The sequence below is a fragment of the Otolemur garnettii genome, unplaced genomic scaffold, assembly GCF_000181295.1.
Source record: "Otolemur garnettii isolate 467f Iridium unplaced genomic scaffold, OtoGar3 scaffold00030, whole genome shotgun sequence".
Lineage (NCBI taxonomy): Eukaryota > Metazoa > Chordata > Mammalia > Primates > Galagidae > Otolemur > Otolemur garnettii.
The window spans coordinates 5,359,767-5,375,622 of NW_003852425.1; the positions used below are offsets into that span (position 1 = coordinate 5,359,767).

The 15,856-nt window shown below is 36.4% G+C and overlaps 1 protein-coding gene across 1 annotated transcript in view; it reads left to right on the top strand.

The window, feature by feature from the left end:
* Positions 1–15,506, top strand: part of PGGT1B (protein geranylgeranyltransferase type I subunit beta) — a 41,031-nt gene extending 25,525 nt beyond the window's left edge. The window contains exons 6-9 of the mRNA XM_003788908.3: positions 2,514–2,559; positions 7,325–7,509; positions 10,427–10,535; positions 14,820–15,506. Coding sequence (XP_003788956.1) covers positions 2,514–2,559; positions 7,325–7,509; positions 10,427–10,535; positions 14,820–15,001 — 522 coding nt within the window. The 3' untranslated portion in view covers positions 15,002–15,506. The remainder of the gene's footprint in view (positions 1–2,513; positions 2,560–7,324; positions 7,510–10,426; positions 10,536–14,819) is intronic.
* The last annotated feature ends 350 nt before the right edge of the window (positions 15,507–15,856 follow it).

Below are 15,856 nucleotides of genomic sequence, written 5' to 3' on the forward strand. Positions count from 1 at the left end.
AAAAAAAAAAAAAAGAGTTCTATCTTTTCAGTGCAACAACGTATGATTTCTTTAATGAGTGGCTTTGGTGGGGGGGGGGGAGGTTGTGTGTTCTGTGGTTTTCCTATAGGAGAGGGATTCTCTTGTTTCATAGGTCTCTAAATTTTGCTCTTTTGACTTTTCTGTTGTTACCTGAGCTTCAGAGGGCTCATTTCCCTTCCTTTTTAACTTTCTTCCTTTGGGCACTGCCCTGTTGACTTCCACATATGTTTTACCAGGCCTCTTTCAGTACAGACTGTCCTCACTGTACCTGGTAGTGCTGGATCACAATGGTAATCATGCAGGCTAATTAATGCAAAGTGATTGTAATCATCAGTGGGAAAAATTATGATTGTTCTGTGATGTTTAAATTTTTTTTTTGCCAGAACATTAAAAACTTTTCTTGTCAGTTATAAATGTATAGACAATTTTTGAAATAGTAAAATTGATATCTAATATACTTACTTAAAACATTAGAGATACTGAAAATTAAAGTGTTTTATTTGTTTATACAGTGCTTTGCCCTCTTCTCTTATAATTTATGATATGGAACGAGCATCTTTTCTGTGTCTTGGTAAATGATTGTGCTCCTTGATAAGTTTGTATCAGCTTCCAACATTTTATGCTTTGTGTTGGCAATGTTGTGAAATATATCTGAAAATTCCTTTCATGTGAAGTTTTTCTGCTGGGCAGTTCTCTGGCACATCTTTCTTTTCATTACAACCCCTTCCTTTGTTCATAGAGATATTTTATGTCCACTTCGCTGTTTGACTGCCTGTCTAGAGTCTCTCACACTGCAGCGCTGTCCACAGTCCCATGATACCTATGTGTTCTATCACTCAGTTTGATTTCAATTTCATTTCCAGCGTTACTGATTTTTATTGCTTTACTGCACTTTCATCTTGGTAGTCACCAACATGGTCTCTCTTGGTTACACCTTTTTAGAAATCTTCTCCTGGGTTTATCACTGACAAGGAGACAGCACAGCCACATCCTTTGCTTTTTGAACTGAATAACACGTGCAGTGACCAACTACTAACAGACTTTGCAAAAGTTACCTGATTGGTTGCTGATTGTGATGCTCATTTATTATTTATGTAGTGATTTGTGGACCAAAAAGCTAGTAGTGGAGTTTTATAATTTATGCAGTTACAGTTATGCCCTGGTTTCTGAAATTTGAACCATGTTATGTTGTTTAACTAAACCATAGTAACTGGAATTTGTGCATTATCAACTGCAAAATGAGGACTATTTTCACACTTAGGTTGGACTTTCTCTTAGGCAGTGATTTTAGATTAATCTCAGAGCTATCATTAGCTCTCTTCCTCTTTTTTACAGTTGTTTACAAATCATTCTTGCTCTCTGCAAAGTTAGGCAGAGATGAAAGAGATGGCTTGCTGACATTTGATGTTTTTTTTTTCTTTGAGACAGCATCTCACTATGTCACTCTGGGTAGAGTGCCATGGCATCACAGCTGCCAGCAACCTCAAACTCTTGGGCTTAAGCAATGCCTCAGCCTCCCAAGTAGCTGGGACTACAGGTGCCTGCCACAATACCTGACTATTTTTTTGTTGTTGTAATTGTCATTGTTGTTTGGTAGGCTCGGGCTGGGTTCAAACCTGCCAGCTCCAGTGTATGTGGTGGTGCCCTAGCCGTTGAGCTATAGGTGCCAAGCCTGATGTTTCTATTTCTTTAGAAGGTCACATGAAGCTTGAGTGTGTGCATTGCTAAGGTTTGGGTTTTGTAAGTTTTATTCTTAGTCTGTTTTGATTTTGATTTTGGAGGCTGTATGGGGAGATACTATGTTATTTTATTCTTACTCTGTTTTGATTTTGTAGGATATATAGGGAGATTCAAATTAATTAATCTCAGTGACCCTTAATTGCCTCAAGGTAGATTTATTTCATGTTTGTAAAGTTGCATAGTGAAAAATTCTTACGTTTTCCTCCAATTCATGTATATTTGCAATGGAGAGAGAGGACTAAAGGTCGGAGCTTATTATAGAAATTGAGTATATAGGTACCATCTTTGAACATTTATTCTCAGAATGTACCTAGTATATGCATTTAGTTTTTGACTTGGTGAATAAGACAAGATCAGATACTTAAAAATCCATAATTCTGCTTCTCCATGGGGAAATGTGCATATTTTGGAAGATATGAAGGAAAAATAAAATTACAAAAGAAAATATTACAGGCTGTACCCAGGTTATGAACCAGATATATTCTATAAGTGTGCTCTTAAGTTGAATTTGTATGTAAGTTGGAACAAGTACATTTACCTATTGCGTGTAAAAGCCTCCGTTCATAAGTACAAGTTGAACATCAGTCATATATTTATAACTCAGGGACTTACTATAATAGCCTCCACTCATAAGTGTGAATTGTATGTAAGTCAGATGTTTGTTACACAGGGACCTCCTGTAACGCAATGGGAACTTATTTATTTATTGTCATTATTATCCTTACAAACTGAACGATGTTTTTCTTTTTCAGTCCTATGACAATGGGTTGGCACAGGGAGCTGGACTTGAATCTCATGGTAAGACATCTAAAAATAAGTGAATGTGTAGTTTCTTTTGTTCCTTTAAACATCTTGGTATCTTCGATATGGAGAACCTCAGAAGTTTTTCCCAATTGTGAGTACAGCCTGATTACCTTGTTGCTTTCCTGCTTGTCTGTTTGAATCCTTTTAGGTCAGTAATCATTCAGAAATCATTTAGGACAGAATGTTCAGACAATATTTTGTAGTAATTTTTATAAGTGTTAGCTGCATGAAAATATCTTGGGATTACTTCTTAAGCCATTGTTAGAAAATAACAGGCTTTCTTCTTTGACATAGCACTAAAAGGTTAGACCAAATAGATGCAGAATACTAAATATGAATTGATAAATTCATCAATAAATGAAAATTTTTATTTACCTTAATATAATTATCCTTACTCATAGTCATAAAACATTTAGTGCTTTGCATATGTTCAGTACAGACATTATCCAGTCTCTTCTTCCACATTTTTGCTCACTTTGGGCAGAACCAAAATACAGTAAGATGATAGTCACTAAGCTTGTCAGCACATCAACAGTCTGAACTTTCTCAAACTGAAATTTCCATTCCAAAGGAAATAAGGTTCCCTTCTCCTTTTCTAAAAAAAAAAGGGGCCCAGATCATGGAGGCTGAGTGAACTTCATTTTCACTTTAGTCACAACAGTTTTTTGTGTGATCATCTGTTGTCTCCTCCCTTCTGCTAGTGAAATAAAGTAGAAAGAACAGACAAGCGTTCAGGCGTAGCCCTGATACCAGCTGTGTTACTGTGGTACCTTGCTTAATTTCTCTGAGGGTTTCTTCAACAGAGTAGACATAATTATATCTTTCTTAATGATTGTTGCTAGGATTAGAAAAGATGGGGGGGCAGTGTTTTATAAATGATAAAACATGTATAAGAAGATTTTATCCCTTGACCCCCGTATCCTTGTATATCCCCTAGACCTTGTCCTATCAGGTATTTCCTTCTTGCATATTCACTCCCTCCTTCAATTTAGATAATTAGTAATGTGTGTCTCTAAGGGCTATATACAAGACTGTTCTGAATTTTCCTCTGAAGCCAGACTATAATTATGTTACCATAATTCTTGTGTGTGCCTGAGTCCATGTAAGATTAGGGATAGGAGGAGCTGTAATAGCACTTATGTTAGTGTCATCACCACATGATCAGGAGCGATATGTGTATTCCCTACTGTAGGTGGTATTAACATACACTCTGGCTGAGGAGACCTGTGGGACAGGAACTGTTGTTTGCAAGAAATTGGGATTATAGTCTCTGGGATATGAAACAGAGAAGGACTACCCAAATATGACACTCAGGACAAAATCTTTCTGAGTCATGCAACTCATGATTTTGAGTTGGTCTGACTTGAGTGGATTGCACCTGACAGGATCACAAGTGATGGACTATGGTTCATGGACCCAAAGCCTGTACCTTTCCTTGATTTGTAAATTTAGCATAGTTTTGGGGACCAGAGCCCGAGAGGTAGCCTTTTTAAGCTTGTCACAGTATGCCATGTATCACTATTTAACAAAAAATTACAAGTATGCCAAAATATTGCTCCCTTAGCATTTGGGAAGAGTAAAGCAGGACTTGGGTATTTAGAGCTTCTAGTAAGGGTGCCTCTCGCCGGGAGCACCTTCTCAGTGTACCATACAATGCCCTACAAATAGCAAACTATCGTAAGTTTCTCTGTGTGCTATGAGGTTAGATAGGCTGGCAAGGACAGCCCTAGAAGACTTTTGAGCAGCCTGCCTTCCCCCTCTCGTCACTACCTACACTAGCAAGTGAAATCTCTTCTTAAAATCTAGTCCTGCAGTTTGGCTGCCATCTCAAGTCATTGTGTTCTCTCTTTTTCTTCTTTTTATTATTAATCTTTTTGGAAAAGTATTCCAAATACATTGTTCACCTTTCTTCACAAGTGGCTTCTTTTTTAATTTTCTATGTAAGCCTTCAGCAACTTTCTCTTTTAAAGTCATGAATAATCCACATTTCAAGTGCAGTGTCCTTTCTTTTTTATAGAGATGGGTTTTAGAACTAGTTTAAGAGTTTTATGTAGGGCGGCGCCTGTGGCTCAGTGAGTAGGGTGCCAGAGTGAGTAGGGTTCCGGCCCCATATACCAAGGGTGGTGGGTTTGAACCCAGCCCCAGCCAAACTGCAAGAAAAAAATAGCCGGGCGTTGTGGTGGGCACCTGTTTTCCCACTACTCCGGAGGCTGAGGCAAGAGAATCTCCTAAACCCAAGAGCTGGAGGTAGCTGTGAGCTGTGACATCATGATACTCTACCGAGGGGGACAAAGTAAGACTCTGTCTCTAAAAAAAAAAAAAGAGTTTTATGTAAAAGCGACTCTAGCAGCAAAGGGTTTACCTATTGGTAAGTGAATTTTAATTTAAAGTGTAGACTTTGTAATAAATGTTTCTGGCTACTCAGAGCCCAAACTTACTTCTGTAGTTATTATATTTAAAATCATATGATTTAGACAAAAATGTTTTTACTTTGAATTGTGCCATTCTGCTTTAAAGAATTGTGACAAGTAGTTTGGAGAATAGTACTTAAATGCTTTTTCCTTTCTGGAGTTTTAAAGATTACATATTGTCTATTAGAGGTTTTATATTTAATGATAAAATAAAATATAAAGTCACAGCAAGGTTAATCATGAAAGAGAAACTGAAACTACTGAGTCATTGAAAAGGAAAGAAGATTGATAGTTTAATAGAAATTACTATAAAAGATTATAATTTTTTCCTTTTTTTTACTTTTCTGTTTTGATTTACTCAAGACTCACATAGAACTCCCACCTAATTGGGAAAAATTTTGAAGATGAAATAGCTCTTAATGACAGTAACACTTTTGTGAGAGCTGCCTTGAGTTTTTTAGAGGAAATGCTCATCTTTCCTTTGCCAGAGATACATTCAAGAGTTTTAGCACCAGGCCAGGTGTGGTGGCTCACACCAATAATCCTAGCACTCTGGGAGGCCGAGGTGGGTGGATTGCTTGAAGTAAAGAGTTCCAAACCAACCTGAGCAAGAATGAGACCTCATCTCTACTACTAGCTGGGCGTTGTGGCAGGCACCTGTAATCCTAGCTAGTCTCCTAGGAGGCTGAGGCAAGAGGATGACTTGTGAGCCCAAGAGTTTGAAGTTCCTGTGAGCTGTGATGCCAGAGCACTCTACCTTGGGTACAAAGTAAGACTCCATCTCAAAAAAAGTTTATAGCACCAAAAGAAAAGTTAAGTCATAATAAATATTACGAGCAAGCCCTTTAAATTACTACCTATATCAATAAAAATCATTATGTGAAGTTATAATAAATTAGAAATATAAATGTCTTCAAATTATTTTGGCATTGACAACCAAGAGTATTAGCATAAAGTGTTTCTTTTTCTTATATGGAAAAATATTGACCTTTTGTTTCCTGAGGAAAATAATTATCTTTGTGAGTGGATCAGTCCTATTGCTGCTAAAATGTTTTGACACAAATTTCTGTGTGTGAAACAACACATTTATTCTTTTTCCAGTCTGGAAACCGGAAATGTGAGTGAGTCTGAACTGAGGGCTAAAGTCAAGGTGTCAGGAGGACTGGCTCCTTGCCAGCAGAGGCTGCAGGGGAGAATCTGCTCCTGCTTCTTCAGCTTCTGCAGGCTGCTGGCATTCCTTGCCTTTGACCACAACACTCCCAGTCTTTGCTTCATAGTTCTGTTGCCTCCTCCTTTCTTTTAGTCCAACCTTCTTCTGCCCTCTTATGATGACACTTGTAAGTATGCTTAGGCCCACCCAGATAACCCAAAATAATCTCCTCATGTAAGATCTTTCAATTTAATAACATTTACAAAGATCCTTTCTCCATTTGAAGTAACATTTATAGGTTCCGGGAATTAGTATTTAGAGATTTGGGGGAGGCATTATTAAGCCTACCAGAGTGAGTATGGATACATTTTAAAGTTATGTTGTACAGTTGCTTTAGTACTTGGTTTCCTTCTGCCTCTTTCTCCTCCCCACACTCTTACCCTTTTATGCCTTAAAATTCTTTTGTTTTGTTTCAGACAGTCTCACTGTGCTGCCCTCGGTATAGTGCCTTGGCTTTACAGCTCACAACAACCTGAAACTCTTGGGCTTAAGCGATTCTCTTGCCTCAGATTCCCAAGTAGCTGGGACTACAGGCACCCACCACAACACCCAGCTATTTTTTTGTTGTTGTTGCAGCTGTCATTGTTTGAACCTGGGCTGGGTTTGAACCTGCCACCCTCCGTGTATGTGGCCAGTGCTGTAACCACTGTGCTATGGGCGCCGAGCCTTTAGGCCTTAAAATTCTGAAGCTAACTAGATATCATAACTGCATATTAGGTTCTAATTTGTTTATATTATATATATGAAAATTTGTTATGCAGCTTTGAGCAGATTCTCATCAGTTCACAGTCAGAATCTTGTTTTTAAGGGACTTAAAACCAGCTCAGGTAATTGAGTCCTAGACAGAGTTAGTAGTCTTAGATTTCAGTTCCAAATCTGCCATTAAGCATGTAATTTTGAACAAGTTCCTTAATCTTGCTTCATGTCTTAAACTTTGTTTTTTACAAATAAATTGTTTCTTATAGCTTTAAACTACTTTAAATTCTGTTTTGTCAAATTAATATTGAAGACTGTGTAAGTTTAAATTTTATTTCACTATTTTCTAAAATTATTCAACTACTTTTCCCCCCAACCTTTTATACTCTTTTCATAGGCAACTAATTTGAAGTTTAAAGCATTATGTGATTTTGATTAACAGGAGGATCTACTTTTTGTGGCATTGCATCACTGTGTCTGATGGGTAAACTAGAAGAAGTTTTCTCGGAAAAAGAATTGAACAGGATAAAGAGGTGGTGTATAATGAGGCAGCAAAATGGTTATCATGGAAGACCTAACAAGCCTGTAGACACCTGTTATTCTTTTTGGGTGGGAGCAACTCTAAAGGTAAGAGAAATATTAAAAATGAGAATACTGTATTTTGTGTTAATATTAATTGCGCTAAAAAGTTTTGGGCTTCATAATGTGCATTAAATAATTAGGTTTAGGTTCAGAGTTTTTCTGTGATTCTCACAAAGCAAGTCTCTGTATAGTTTTTCCATAGAATTAAATTATTTCCTGTGCTACTTGAGAATCTTCATTCTTATAAAACTCAAATGACCTAGAACTTGAGTTTTGTACCTACTTATAACTTATGCAGAACTTGTCTTGCCTTACTTCAAATGCCCGTCTTCTTTTAGGAATATGTCATAAAAATCTTAGGGCTGATATTAGTAGTTCATGTAGAGCAGGGATCTGATATGATACCACTGAAAGGTTAGTGAAAAAGTATTAATCTAACAAACCATTAGTCATTCCTTTAAAATAGCATGTATTTTTTCTTTTTATTTGCCTAAACCTTCTAAAACTCATTCACTGACATGCCTCCAAGTTTTTCCCCATCTCTACTACCTTTTAATATACTTAATTGTAAGTTTATACCCATAAGTTTTTTCTATCTAAAAATTGCCTTTGACATTTAAGAATTATCACCTACTTCTGGTATTCTGGAATCTAATAGGAATCTGTGTTCCTCTTTCGTATAATATCTTAATTTGTTATCTTTCACAAAATTAACACAAAGTTAAAACAAATTTGGAGAGGAATAATTTAAAACAAAGGGAATAGTTTAAATAGTTTAAATAGTTTAAAACAAAGTGGTTTTCCTACCACTTGATGGAAAACATTCCTAGCATCAAAGTTCTAAAGAGTCACTTTATAGTCTTTATTTCTTATTTGTACAGTAACTTTATTTTTTTTTTTTTTTGAGAAACAATGCTTCTTCATCAATCAGTAGTATTTCCTGTGGCTCTCTTTGATTCATTAACAAACCTTAAACCACCTCATAGCTTCAGGTTTCTTGAACTCTCTTAAATACTGCTTACCCTAGCCTATTCTCTTCACAGTTTGGTTTATTTATCTGTTTTATTCATTTTTAATTTTTTTCTTTTTAATGAATCTTGAGAGAAAAGACAAATACATGTCCTAAGTCATTATTACATAGTTTTTTTTATATAACAACATTTGTTTTACCTTTATCTTTCCTGATTAAAGAGCTATAATTGTTTACTATTCACAAACAAAACTGTCTTGAGCATCTAGTTAATAGTTTTTGGGGGGTGAATTGCTTGGGCTCAGGAATTTGAGACCAGCCTGACAAGACCACCCTGAGCAAGAGTGAGACTTGGGCCAGGTGTTTTGGCTCACGCCTGTAATCCATGCACTCTGAGAGGCCAAAGCAGGTGGTTTGCATGAGCTCAGGAGTTGGAGACCAGCCTGAGCAAGAGCAAGACCCAGCCTCTACTAAAAATGGAAAAACTAGCCAGGTGCTATGGCAGGTGTCTATAGTCCCAGGTACTTGGGAGCCTAAGGCAAGAGAATCTCTTGAGCCCAAAAAGTTTGAGGTTGCCGTAAGCTATGATGTCCATAGCACTTAACCCCAGGGCAACTGAGTAAGACTCTGACTCAAAAAAAAAAAAAAAAAAAGAGTGAAACTCTTTAAAATATATAAATAAACAAATAGGTAGATAAGAACTTTTTTTGTTCTTTTAAAAAATATTTTTAGTTACTACCAGTTTGTAACTAATAGCTCAAAAGTCTATCATCGAGTTAAAATACAGGTAGATAAAATTGCACTTTTTGAAATAATTGAGTAGATTGGAGAAACTATCCTTTGAATCTACCTTAATGTGATACAGAGAGTTTAGATGGGCCTGGTTCAAAAGAAAGAAAGAGTGAGTGGGTCAAGAAAAGGAGAGTAGGGGCTCGGCGCCTGTGGCTCAAGCGGCTAAGGCGCCAGCCACATACACCTAAGGTGGCATGTTTGAATCCCCAGCCCGGGCCCACCAAACAACGATGGCTGCAACCAAAAAATGGCTGGGCGTTGTGGCGGGCACCTGTAATCCCAGCTATTTGGGAGGCTAAGGCAGGAGACTCGCTTGAGCCTAGGAGTTGGAGGTTGCTGTGAGCTGTGATGCCATGACACCCTACCCAGAGGGATAGCTTGAGGCTCCGTCTTAAAAAAAAAGAAAAAAGAAAAGAAAAGGAGAGTAGACTTGGCGCCCATAGCACAGTGGTTATGGTGCCAGCCACATACACTGAGGCTGGCAGGTTCAAACCCAGCTGGGCCAGCTAAAACAACAATGGCAACTGCAACAAAAAAATAGCCAGGCATTGTGGTGGGCACTGTAGTTCCAGCTACTTGGGAGGCTAAAGCAAGAGAATCACTTGAGCCCAAGATTTTGAGGTTGCTGTGAGCTGTGATGGCACAGCAGTCTATCAGGGGTGACATAGTGAGACTCTGTCTCAAGAAAAAAAAAAAGGAAAGAGAAAGAAGAAAAGGGGAGTAGATTTGATAAAAAATCTTCTTATGTCTATGATCCTAGCACTTTGGGAGGCCAAGGTGGGAGGATTACATGAAGTCAGGAGTTCAAGACCAGCCTGAGCAAAGCAAGAGCAAGACGCTGTCTCTACAAAAAACAGAAACATTAACTAGGCAATGTGGCCTGTGCCTATAGTCCCAACTATTTGGGAGCTGAGGCAGGAGGATTCCTTGAGTCCAGGAGTTTGAGGTTTAGTGAACTGTGATGACACCACTGCACTCCACCCAGGGCAGCAGAGTGAGACTCTGCCTCAAAAAACAAACAAAACAGATTTGATAAGAAGATAAAAAAGTATAATGTGGTTGACTAATTATGTGACCCTAGAGACTGACTCTGAGCACCTTAGCTAAAAAACGCATATTTAAATGATAGATAATCTGAAATTTGAGCCAAAGGTCAGTATGAAAGTTATATGTCAATAAATTTTTGCCATGTCATTTCAGCTTCTGAAAATTTTCCAATATACTAACTTTGAGAAAAATAGAAACTACATCTTATCAACTCAAGATCGCCTTGTAGGGGGATTTGCCAAGTGGCCAGACAGTCATCCAGGTAATTATTTTCTGAGTGAATTGAAAACAACTTTTATTTCTTGAGTAGATCTTTAATTATCTCTAAAGACGCCTTTAAGAAAAGGCATATGGGCAGTGCCTGTGGCTCAGTGAGTAGGGCGCCGGCCCTGGCCAAACTGCAACGACAAAAAAAATAGCCAGGCGTTGTGGTGGGTGCCTGTATTCCAGCTACTTGGGAGGCTGAGGTAAGAGAATCACCTAAGCCCAAGAGCTGGAGGTTGCTGTGAGCTGTGACACCGTGGCACTCTACCGAGGATGACAAAGTGAAACTCTGTCTCTAAAAAAAAGAAAAAGCATATGTTAGAAAATATAGTCTCAGTTGTAAAGTCACATTAAATATGTGTTTTAAAAAGTAGGTTGTTGAAGATTGGGATAGATTTAGGGTGGCGGGTAGTATAAAGGAAAGAGTTGATTGTCAAGATAGATTGATATAGTGTACATTTTCTCCAAATATTTCACTCAATAATGTTATATTTCATTTGCTGCAGTAAGGCAGATAAACTGAATGGGCCCTTTCCAAAATAGGGAATTATTTGGTCCATCCAAAATCATTAGACTTACTAGCTATGACTTGAACTAAGGTAGTATAAATTACTCTCAACCATGAAGGATTAGATTTTAAAAAAAAACTCCTGAATACAGGTGTTTTCACTGCTCTTAACTCTTGTTCTCTAAATTACAGCAGATTCAAATAACTTTTTTAGATGACTGCCTTGCTGTTTGAACTCTCACCACTCATGATCTAAAAATCAAGAATCAAACAGATTGAGGCAATATGAATGGCACGATGCTCAAGTCCTATCAGAATTTGGCTCCTCTCCTGCCTCTAGCATCTTTCTCCAGTCTGCAGCCCTCCCCCCTCCCACTTACCTTATGTTTTCACTTTCAGAAAAATGAGTCTATTTACAGCTTCCCTGTTAAAATCAATATGAGTTTATTAAAATAATCAAGAACATTGACATTTTTGATGGGCAAGTTTTCAAGCAATTAGCTATAAATATATGAAGCTAGACGCAAGGAATGGTTGTTTTTGCAGCAGTCTAGAAATTGTCTCTTCACCTCATTTCCCATCATAGAACTACTGTGGTTGGAATGTGTACTTCAGTCAAATTATAATAGGGGGCTTGTGAAATCATATTTTTATGCCTGAAATGAACAAGAATATTTTCTCAGACCCATATTTACCTGCATTTTTATGTAAGACCTGCTTCCTAAGAAAAAAAATGTTCAGTGCTTTCTAAGTCATAAGCCAATTTATGTTTTCATAAATTAATTTCCAAAGCAAATAATATGTTGAAATTTTTGGTACCTATAATCCATACCTGTGAATATGATAGAAAAAATGCCTCAAGAACACAATTATTTTTTAATCACTGTGTGGTACTCTTAACAAGTAATGAGACTAGAGAAATAGGAAATTAGCATTTCTTGTATAAACTTAACTTGGGATATATTGAATATTTTCAGTAATTTTTTTTAAAAGAATATATATGTATACATTTTTTGGCTTTTTTTTTTTTTAATTTCAGAGGATGTCCCAGTGTTAGTGAGCAGTTTTGTTCCTTGTCCCTTTTCCAGCTTGAAGTTACAGTCATTATTCAGTACAACACACTGGAGCCATTTGAAATTCCTCAGACGTCAAGAAACACTTAGGTCTAACATACCATACTTTTTAAGGCAGAGTATTTTCTATAACAGTTACTACAGAGTGCATGTTAATTTTCAGTTAACCAGAACCACACATTCCATAGGTATTCTAAGGGCATTATACCAGAGATAGAGAAATTACCTTTTTAAGATCTCAGTCATCAACACACTCACCACCTTCTTGAAAATATAAAGTGAAATATTAGTTTGGATTAAAAAAATTTTATATACTATTATTTAGAAAAATTCTTTTTCATTTGAAACTTAAAAGCATTTTGAGGTTTTTTTTTGTTTGTTTTTTTTTTGACAGGCCTCAAGCTGTCCCCCTGGGTAGAGTGCCGTGGCATTACAGCTCACAGCAACCTCCAACTCCTGGGCTCAAGGGAGTCTCCTGCCTCCGCCTCCCAAGTAGCTGGGACCACAGGCGCCCGCCACAACGCCTGGTTATTTTTTGGTTGCTGCTGTCATTGTTGTTTGGCGGGTCTGGGCTGGGGATTCGAACCCGCCACCTTAGGTGTACGTGGCTGGCGCCTTAGCCGGTTGAGCTATAGGCGCCGAGCCAGCATTTTGAGTTTTAATCATCTTCTACAACTATTTGATATACCTTAAGCTTAATTACATTTAAATTTTTTGTAAGAAAATCACTTTCAGGCAGAAAAATTAATTTTATTTCATTTATATTAAAAACTTTGTCCTTAGCTGAGTGTTGTGGCAGGCACCTGTAGTCCCAGTTACTTGGGAGGCTGAGGCAAGAGGATTTCTTGAGCCCAAGAGTTTGAGGTTGCTGTGAGCTGTGACACCACAACACTTTAGTGAGGGTGACAAAGTGAAACTCTGTCTCAAAAAAGAAAAACAAAAATTGGTCCATTACCTTTTTTAAGAGAAAATCCTTAAAGCTTTTTTCTAGAGAGATCAGCTTCTAAACTTTAATGTTTGTATGACTATTGGTTGTAAAACTCAGTTTTTACAGATATATTAAAATGTTTTCAGAGCTTATACACTAGAAGAGCATAGAAAGTCTTTGTAAAATAAATTGAATTTATGTGAACATGCCTGTTCCCAGAGCCTTTAGAAAAATCATTTTAAGGAGAGAGTCTTTAAAGTGAGCTTATTCTTGATTTTAATAAATCCAGTAGTTGCTTTGACATAGAGATTTTATATATATTTATGAAAGAAGCTGCAAAAGAATGATGTTTTATTATGAAGTAAAAATATATTTCAACATCAAAAGTGCTTGAATACATCATCACCTACAGACAAGGAGTTTTTGTTTTTTGTTTTTAACTGTTTGAGGTTTGAAACAATTCAGTTCTGGTGTCATTGGCTTTTTACAAAATTCCTTTAGCAAAAAAACCAAGTTTTATTTTTACTTACCATGGAGAAACATATTAATTTTACACAGATTCTATTTTGTTATTATAGCTCTGCTATAATATATATTCCTTTATGTTGTATTTTTTTCCTAGAAAAGTTTCCTAGTTTCTAGAAAATAAAGCTTAATGTGGCTTTGTGCCATTTGTAATTTTAGAATAACTGCATGGAATAATGTAATAGTACAGGGGAAATCAAACCTATTTTTTGTAGTCTGAAAATTAGAGGAAAGTAAGCCAGAAGAAACCTAATAAGCATTTTCTGAAAAAGCCAAAAAAGGTATTTATTAACATGGGCCCCCCCATTAGTGAAATAACTTTATCACAAATAGAAGAACTATTTGTCATTTCTGTTTTGAAAAGTAAATGATACTCATGTAAAGCTTTTTCTATAACTTGTTTGACTTAGTAAGAAGTTTTGAACTTTAATAGTTCTTGAGGCTATAAATATTAGCCAGTTCAAAAATAGAAAAAAATCTTGACGGCTACAAAAGTTTGTGTGGTGTTCCTATAAATACATAGCTCTGAGTTCTTCAGAAGTCTATGTAAGGCTCTCAGGCAGGCAATAGCCATGTGATTTCAGTGGCCACTTTACAGAAGAGGGTTGCTGCCCCCTCAAGTATGGGAAACTAGTGAGATGAGTGGAGAAGAATTGTTAGGATATAGCACTTACATATTATGACCGAGTAGAATGTGAGTTTGTTTTTAGAATGACTGACATTACCTTAAATAGAAGAATTAAATATGATACAGCATTCCAGAATGAATTATTTTTGTTTAAGCTTCTTTCATTTAACACAGTATTCAGATAGTACTATATATGGTTTAGGAACAGTCTGATATAATTCTAAAACTTGGAGGGGAGGGGTATTGCTATATAGATTCAGAGTTTTTTTTTTTCATTTTTAAGAAAAAATTTTCCTCTAATGACACAGAGTTAAAGTTGTTTCCATATTCTGTAGTAAGCAAAAGGGAAGACTAACTGAAGTGAGAAATCTTTTATAATTCTACTTGTCTTCCTCCCTTCCTTTACTTACAACAGTTGTTGGCATTGTCCTCTCTTTGGTTTATAACTGTTTCCTTTAGTTAATGCTATTTTCAGAAATAAAAGGTTTTATTTTGAGAATCTGGCTTATAAAATATTAATGTTTGAGACTTGAGAGAGCAAATATTTTAAAAAGCATAGTTAGCATTTCATACATGTATAAGAATGCCTATTATGATTGTTTTAAATGCCTCATTTTCAGATGCTTTGCATGCATACTTTGGGATCTGTGGCCTGTCACTAATGGAGGAAAGTGGAATTTGTAAAGTTCATCCTGCTCTGAATGTAAGCACACGGACTTCTGAACGCCTTCTAAATCTCCATCAAAGCTGGAAAACCAAGGACTCTAAACAGTGCTCAGAGAATGTGCATATCTCCACATGACTAACTTTAGATCGGGAGGGTGGGGGGATTTGTAGCATAACTGTAGCTCCAGCTTAAAGCCATGTATAACCACGTGTGCTCTTTTTTTAAGAGGTAGAGTCGTACAGTCAAATCTCGTTCTGATGTCTTGAGCCAGTAACCTGTGTACTGGGTTTCAAGAAACTCTTTGTTGAAGTTTAGACCATGACTCTGTAATGGTTCTTAAATGTTTATACTGTATTTCTAAGAAGTTCTTTGAGGAAAATTAACTGTATGTATGTAGGTTATCTTTTTTAAACTTCTTCAGTACAAATTGTATCTTCTTATAAAATGGACACAAAAACAAGTTTACACTTCGTATGGCATTGATAATCTTTAGGTGAATACTTAGTGCTTGACTGCTGATGGTAAAAAATTTGCTTTAATAAATTAAGTATCTAGGATTATTCTTTGAAAACAGATGATCCCATAATTTTTTTAAAAGAAAAGTGACTTGTCTTATCCTAAGTAAAATGTGCCAATTAAACTTGAGTGGCCTATATAAATGAAATTAATAATTTCATAATAGAAGTAAATAGGCTTAACTAATATGATAGTTTTTCTAAAGGGAGATTGTTTTAAGAGGACTATTATGAGAGAAAAGTAATTTAACTGTATGTGACTGTGAAGAGAAGGTTTTATGCTGTGTGAGTTATTTAGATCTTACTTTGGTGAATACCAGTTGTGTTTGATTTTAGTCTAAAATCATTAGTTGCCTTTCTTTTTCTTTATTGCTCTCTGGGGAGAAAATAATCTTTCATCTAGAAGGAAAAACTTTTAGTATTTTTATTTTATATGATACTGTAAATTGTACTTTTATAATGGAGTTATTTTTAG